Source organism: Oryx dammah, unplaced genomic scaffold, assembly GCF_014754425.2.
Source record: "Oryx dammah isolate SB20612 unplaced genomic scaffold, SCBI_Odam_1.1 HiC_scaffold_22, whole genome shotgun sequence".
Classification (NCBI taxonomy): Eukaryota; Metazoa; Chordata; class Mammalia; order Artiodactyla; family Bovidae; genus Oryx; species Oryx dammah.
Window position 1 is genome coordinate 54,443,839 of NW_024070206.1, and position 7,640 is coordinate 54,451,478.

A 7,640-nucleotide genomic window follows, 5' to 3' on the forward strand; every position below is an offset into this window, starting at 1 on the left:
AAGTATGTCAAAAAGATCAGCTGCAAATTTATCTCCTCAAAGAACAAATAACAGATCTCTTTTCACAATTTAAACAGAATTCCTATTATTTTTAGAAACCAATATTGAATGACATTTATAGCATCAATTATTTATTCTATCACGTGGCTACCCAGAACAGAGACCTTAAACAAAAAAGAAACTGATATTTGGTGATCTCTAACTGTAGAAATTAAAAATGATATAAATGTAATCACATACTGTATTTAGTAAGTCAAGTTCAAATATCATAAATAGGGTTTGATATTTTAACGGTTACTCTTTGAGGATGACTTGAAGACCATAAGGTTAAAGATCAAATATCAGTGCTCAAACAAGATTAAAAGAAATCCAAGAAACCGAATACAATTTTATACTACCCTCCTTCAAATTATTTTTAAACAGATCTTCTAGTGTACAAGTTAAGGTGGCAACACATAAGCCCTTCCAAATGGCAAATAGTCTTTCTGCCACATGCTTTGAAAAGAACATGGGATTGCTAAATTCAGGTAATATTATTAAATTCCCAAACACAGCACAGTTGCTTCCTTCAAAACTGTTAACATAAAAGCAGGGTTTACCGTCTAAGGGAAAAGCAAGAGATGGGAAGGACATAAAAATGTGTCTAAAAGAATCCACACCATCAAATCCACAAACTACAACTCACACAAAAATGCGTCACCATCTCAGTCTTCCTGGATGCTTTCAACAGCTTCACTCAAATACCCACCCTTCCCAGCCCTGGAGACACTCCCTTCAGATGTCTCTGGTTGTCACTACATTAAGCCTCTGAGCCACAAACACAAAGAACTACCATATCAAACCTAAGCTCCCAAGAAATCTAACACAACTTTTACAGAAAGGAAAGGCCAAGTATTTTAACAGCTGAGCAAGTCTTCTGTTCCTTCTTACGCTGAACTCAATCTGAGAATTTCTACAAAAATCTTTTCTGTAACAGAGGGCTTCCAAACTGATTTGCTCTGAATATTTGATGTCCATAGAAATATCACTGGAAACAGCCTTTTCATTTCAACTTCACAGGCAATAAAATATAAAGTTCATGCTCACTTAACCGTGCCTTAACTGTGTCATCTAGTACAAAGATTTTATCCTTTTTTAAGTCCAAAGGTCCTCACTAGTAAAATGGGGTTATTAGGAGTATCAATCTGGGACTCCATGAAGATTCACTCATTCTTTCAAACAAGACATACTGAACACCTAGTGCATTTCCGGCACTGTTCCCCACACCCACACCGGACGAAGCAGTTCTTGCGGCTGCCGTTAAGCTTACAACAGGGGAGACAAACAAGACGTAAATAAACACATAGTTTAATAAACACATGTAAGAAGAAAACCAAAGACAGAGGAAAAAGTGACCCTGGCTGGAGTCGTCAGGAAGGCCTCTTTGAGGAGGTGGCACGTGAGCAGAGGTCAGACAGACCCAGGAAGCCCTGGATGAGGTTCCCGGGAGAGGCTCTAAACCAGAACTCGCAGGTCAACTCGATGTGGGGATAACGACAGAGGGAGAAACAAACGTGATCCAGAGTCTCGTGTCACTGGATGGACAGTCCTGCTGGGTGAGCTGGAGAATTCACGAGGTGATGTGAATTCTCACGAGGTGACGTGCACGGGGCATAGCTCAGCTCCTGACAGACTCTCCGATCAACAGGCGCCAAGGACCTCGGCACCATTACCACACCCACACAGCAGCTTAAAGGCAGTAAGAACAATTAAGTTGGACCCTTTAGACTATCCTAATCTAATTAGAGGAAATAAACACTTTGGTGCCGAAACATTTAAGTCTGACCACAACATGTCTTCAGAATAATGAGGAAAAGTATATTATGTTCCAATTTCCCAGGTCAACAGTATCTACTTCACCACAGACACTTACCCACAGGTTGGGAGGGTATTTCCGTCTGCTGCAAAGTACTTTTGTCTTGAGGAAAATATCCTGTTAAGATTTCAGGTTGATGCAGCAAATCTGAAAAGAAAATATATATATTACTGGTGCATTACTTGCTGAAAGTGAAACTTGCTCTTTTCATATATTAATGGTTTAAGTTTCTGGATCATTTTAAAAACTAAAAAAAATGCAGTTATGTTTCTCTGAATAATCTGTCCTCCTAAAGAAGAAAAAAATGTGACTGCTGAGTCAATTTCAAATTCAGGGAGTTTCTTCTGTTACTGTTAAGTAACTGCAACTATTTCTTAGAATGAAAATATGCACAATGTACATAAAGAATTCGCTGCAAGGATTAACTCAAGGACTGTTCACCTCTGCTTCTTAGTCCATCTCTCTCCTCTTTTACTCCACATAGTTCCCCATCACTTCAATTTTCCATTCATGTTTTTTAAGAAAAAAGTTGCCAAGGCAAGAGTCAGGCACTACCTTTCAGTAACTCTGACTATCCCCTATCATACATGATTGCATATTCAGCATTTCAGTTGTAATGAGACTGAGAATGAAGAAAAGGCTAAAACTCGATTTTGTAATTTTCCATTAGCAGTTTTCATGCCAGTGGTCCTCAGACTGATACAGATAACTACAAATTAGCCCACGACCACTCGTCTAATCTCACCTGCAGGAACGAGGTTGAAAATTCATGATATAAGATTATCCTTTCTTTGTTATGCCTTACAAAGAAATTCTAAAATACACTGTTAAAAATCACAATTACACAAGAATTCAGTAAATGGCAGCTGCTATTGTTATTTCCTGTTTCGAGCGGGTCCGAGGGTCACAGCAGGGACAGCAGAGCACTGGCATAGAGAAACATCGAGTCTAACAGATTAAATGAGCAAAAACACACTTGTTTATACTTCTACTTAAATTCTATACTCAAGAGTATGAAAATCTTATACATTTCATAAATTTCAAGAGCATCTGCTTTTCTTCACATCAATTTAAATGCTTTCCATGAGCAAGGAACTACTGGACACCAAATAGGAGTTCTGGGCTTAATAGACGCTAGGCTCTATGCTAAGTACTGTCTCACTTAACCCTCACAAAAATCTTGTAAGATGTTCTCGTTTATTGTACCGATTTCTGGAAGAGAAAACAAAGCCTGGAGGGACTGAGGCCCTTAGCCAAGACCACACAGCTAGTGGCAGACCTGGGACATAAATCTAGTCTCTTTGACTCTGATTTTCGCAGGTATACTAAATGTGTAGCTCATTTTGATTGTATCCCATAACAAAATCATGAGTATCACTATGAAGAACACAGTCCCAAAATGAAAGTATAAAACATTTAAAACAATGCCTGGCACTTAGTAATGAATGCTCAATGAATATTTCTTATCGTTTAAAAAACAATCGGTCAAAGCAGTCTCACAAAAAGAAAGTTACGTGCATCTTTTTATGTCCCTCAATCAAAGAGGCAAAATTACACAACTGTCCTCCTCTCTATAATGTTGGTGGTGTTAGTTGCTCAGTTGGGTCCGACTCTTTGTGACCCCAAGGACTGTAGCCCGCCAGGCTCCTCTGTTCATGGGATTCTCCAGGCAAGAATACTGGAGTGGGTTGCCATTTCCTTCTCCAGAGGATCTTCCAACCCAGAGACTGAACCTGGGTCTCCTGCGCTGCAGGCAGATTCTTTACCATATGACCTACAGGCAAGTCCCTGTATAATGTTAGAGAAGGAGAGTTATGGTCAAATTCATATAAATTAACACAAGAAAAGTAAGTTGTGGGACGGGGGAGCGGGGAAGGGTTTAGAATCCCATAGACAGAGGAGCCTGGTGTGCTATAGTCCGTGGGGTCACAAAGAGTCAGACATGACTGAGCAACTACCACCACCACCACCAAGGTCCCTTTCCTTAGAATTAACCATTAGAACCAATATATTAACAGAATGATTGATTAATTGACTTCATCAGATTGATTTCAGAGAGTTACCAGTTTGACTGGTCTGGTAAGATGAAGAGTACATTTCAGGAACTTCTGAAGGAAGACTAAAAAGTCCATCCAGAATGCCATCAATTTCCGCCTGCAGATTCGGCTCCACATTAGGGCGAAGTTTAGATAAGAATTCAACTGCGCCAAGATCAACCATATGCTGCACTGCTGGAGGATACTGCAATCAGAAAAGGAGAGTCTTGAGAAAAACTACGAATATCAAAATCTCTAGACTTTATGTTACAGCAAGTAAAACATGGAACTATTTTTGGTATTATATCAGATGTTCCCTTTTTAAAACATAAAACTTGCAATGATGTACATGACACAAAGATTCATACAGACATATATGAAATATTCGGTCAAACTGACGAGAGAAAAGCCCAGACAATGAACATTAGAAATGCACATTATCAATCCCTACTTTTATTTATTAAACTGATTACTTCTCTCCACTGACACTGGCCCTTTCCTTTCCTACCTCCAACCACTCACAGGATGCCGAAGTAATAAGTACCCCCTACAACTGCACGTGATTTACAAAGTTTAGAAACCTTAAACTAGCACTGAGCTATTCGACCCTGACAACTAACTACTCTCAAGACAGAAAAATAATCTGAAAACCAGGTATGGGGAGAAACGAAACAAAACACCACGTGTGCCGTCTACCATCGGGATCTGTAACGTCATCTTTCGTGTGTTCTCTTTTATACAAAAGTACCTCTAATTTTTAACATGTAAACAACAGACCATAAGGGAAAACAGAATGACAAATATTAACCTCCCAAGATGATGCCAAAAAAAAAGGGGACATCCCTGAACTCAGAAACCGTGTTAACTTCAGAGCATATGAGAGACACTGGGAGGGTCAACATCACACAGAAGAGAAAAGGAGGAACATTATATACCCTGAGGAATGAAAAGTCAACATCTCCAGTTGTGATTCTTTTTTTTTAATTAATAATTTTCAACAGAAGTTCCAACTAAGCGACTATGGAACACTTGCTTATTTCGAAGGGATGCTAACCTTAACCAGTCTGCTCAGCAGACCCAGGACCTCGTCCTTCACTGGGACGGACGGGAAATTGAACCATTCCAGCAAGTGGAGAAACAGCAGCCTGTGCGAAGCCAGGTCCGCGCCGCAGACCAAGCTGTGCTCGAGCTTGCAGAGAATACTCCTGAGCGCGCGCTCCCGGATCTCGGCCAGCGGGTGACCTGTCAAAGCAGCACAGCACACGTCTGTTTCCCGACCCCGAGAGCCGCCCGCCGAGGATCCCCCCCAACGCTTTCCCTATCCAGGCCGGGGGCGGGAGCCGGCTGAAGAGGCAAAGGAACATGCCGGTTCCGTCTACACGCGCAGGCCGGGACGCGAACGCCGGGGTCTCGACACCGAGTCCGACGTGGGTCCCCGGGGGGCTGCCCGGCCGCCACGGGAAGTCGTCGCCGCGGTGGCCCGGCCTCCGCGAACGTGGCCCGGCCATCCTCGGCGAGCGGCCGCCTCAGCCGGGCGGCCCGGGCGCGGGGGAACGCGGACGGTTACCGAGTTTCCGGATGAGCCCCGTCAGGACCATCTCGTCTCTTCTCCGCTCGCTCGGCCGCCGCCGGAGAATTAAACCGCCGCGCCACCGCGTCCGGCCACAATTACCGTCCCCCCGAGAAACCCTGCCGCTCCGAAGGCGGGTTCTGCACAGTGGGCACGAAAGACCCAAAGAGTGAGAGGTATACTCCGTGAGCTGTCCCTGGCCCCCGCACTGCCAGGAGAGCGTATACGGTCTCCACGGTTACGTATGCGGTTCTTAGACGGTGGTCTCCATCATAAGCACTGGACAGAGAGGGGGCAAACGGGGAGAGAACGGGCTTCGTGCTGTGCATCTCGGGAGTTGTAGTCTTCACACTGTAGTGCCCCTTCCCGGAATTCCGGGCCCGCCCCCGCGCCCGCCTGTCCGAGGTTCCGGAATGCCCGCGGTTCCGGCCTGCCCGCGCGGGCTGCGGCGCGGGTTCTGCAGAAACTCAACCCCGCCCTGCGTCCTGCCTCCGCGAGGGGCTGGCTCAGCACCCTGCCAGTCTGAATTATCACCTCCCAGAGTTCAGCTCCCTTACCATTCAGAATGCAGGCTCATGTTAGGATTACCCACCCCTACTTGCCTCCCTCCCGTGACTAAACGACCCAACGTCTTTAACTGTGGGATGGAACACATCCAGGTTGATGGTTCAGAGTAAACAAGTGGTAAAAGGCGTGAGTGCGGCGGAGGGGAAGTGCACAGGAGAGAAGAGGGCTGGAGAAAGAAAAGGGCTGAGAAGGGGTTTGAATTCTTTTTTGAATGCCACTGAGGTTGACTGCTGCACTTCGATCTCAATAGGAAAGAAAAAAATAAATATAGGCAATGGCTAAAGCGTTGACAACAAAACGAAATTTGTAAAGTGATTTGCATTTTAGAGAACACTTTACCTCGGGGACCTGTTCATCCTGGGAAAAGGGATGTCGAGGCACCAATTCCCATTCTTATTTTGAAGGGAAAACAAAAGAGGGGAGAGGAACTTAAAAATCTGAGAAATTCCTGGCACACAGTCACGTCAACTAGTAAGTGGCTGACTGAGGATTCCTTTCTTTGTCCCGTTTTTCGGAGTCGGCTACTTCTACAAGTGTATAGGTAAAACACACGCTTGTGGTGACATTTGAGCTGAATCTTGAGGGGTAAGTAGGAGTTTGGGTTTTGTTTGTTTGTTTTCCATGCATTGAAAAGGGGTGAGGCAATTTCTGCCAGAGAAAACAGTATATCAGTTCAGTTCAGTCCAGTCGCTCAGGCATGCCTGACTCTTTGCAACCCCATGGACTGCAGCACGCCAGGCCTCCCCGTCCATCACCAACTCCTGGAGCTTACTCAAACTCATGTCCATTGAGTCGGTGATGCCATCCAGCTGTCTCATCCTCTGTCATCCCTTTCTCGTGCCTTCAATCTTTCCCAGCATCAGGGTCTTTTCAAATGGGTGTGGCCGAAGTATTGAAGTTTCAGCTTCAGCATCAGTCCTTCCAATGAATATTCAAACTGATTTCCTTCAGAATGGACTGGTTGGATCTCCTTGCAGTCCAAGGGACTCTCAAGAGTCTTCAACACCACAGTTCAAAAGCATCAATTCTTCAGTGCTCAGCTTTCTTTATAGTCCAACTCTCACATCCATACATGATTACTGGAAAATAATAGCTTTGACTAGACGGAACTTTGTTAGCAAAGTAATGTCTCTGTTTTTTAATATGCTGTCTAGGTTGGTGATAGGTTTTCTTCCAAAGAGCAAGTGTCTTTGAATTTCACAGCTGCAGTGACCATCTGCAGTGATTTTTGGGAACAGTATATACAAAGGCCCAAAATCAGAGTGAGTCTGTCAGAGTCACTCTGAAAATGAGAAAGTCTTGGTGGCTGGATGAGGTCTGGGAGTAAGAGAAGGGGCAGCCGGCCTGCCAGTTCCTCTCCACGTGGCCCCTCCAGTGGCTCTGCTCCACTTGCCAGACCCTGCAGGTAACTGACTTGTCCACGTGAAAAGGCTGCACCATCCAGGCAGCGGGGCCTCCATCCCTGAGTTGACCGTGGCCAGTGAGAGGCACCAGGAGGAAATCGAGGGAGTGGGGAGGGCGGGATATTTAACCAAGACCCCACCAGCTGGGACCTAAGGTGGCCTGGTGCCCACCGAAAAAATATGCACAACTTAAACACTGAGAGTTATGT

The 7,640-nt window shown here is 44.7% G+C and overlaps 1 protein-coding gene across 2 annotated transcripts in view; it reads right to left on the reverse strand.

Annotated features, from left to right (window-relative positions):
* The window catches only part of RTTN (rotatin), a 109,681-nt gene extending 103,903 nt beyond the window's left edge, over window positions 1-5,778 (reverse strand). Inside the window, exons 1-4 of one of the 2 annotated variants that reach the window (XM_040264347.1) lie at window positions 5,459-5,769; window positions 4,946-5,133; window positions 3,919-4,096; window positions 1,913-2,002 (exon numbers count right to left, since the gene is read on the reverse strand). In XM_040264347.1, coding sequence (XP_040120281.1) covers window positions 1,913-2,002; window positions 3,919-4,096; window positions 4,946-5,133; window positions 5,459-5,489 — 487 coding nt within the window. In that variant the 5' untranslated portion in view covers window positions 5,490-5,769. Of the gene's footprint in view, window positions 1-1,912; window positions 2,003-3,918; window positions 4,097-4,945; window positions 5,134-5,458 lie in introns of both variants that reach the window. The other variant, XM_040264348.1, reaches the window with a different exon arrangement.
* Between the last annotated feature and the right edge of the window lie 1,862 nt (window positions 5,779-7,640).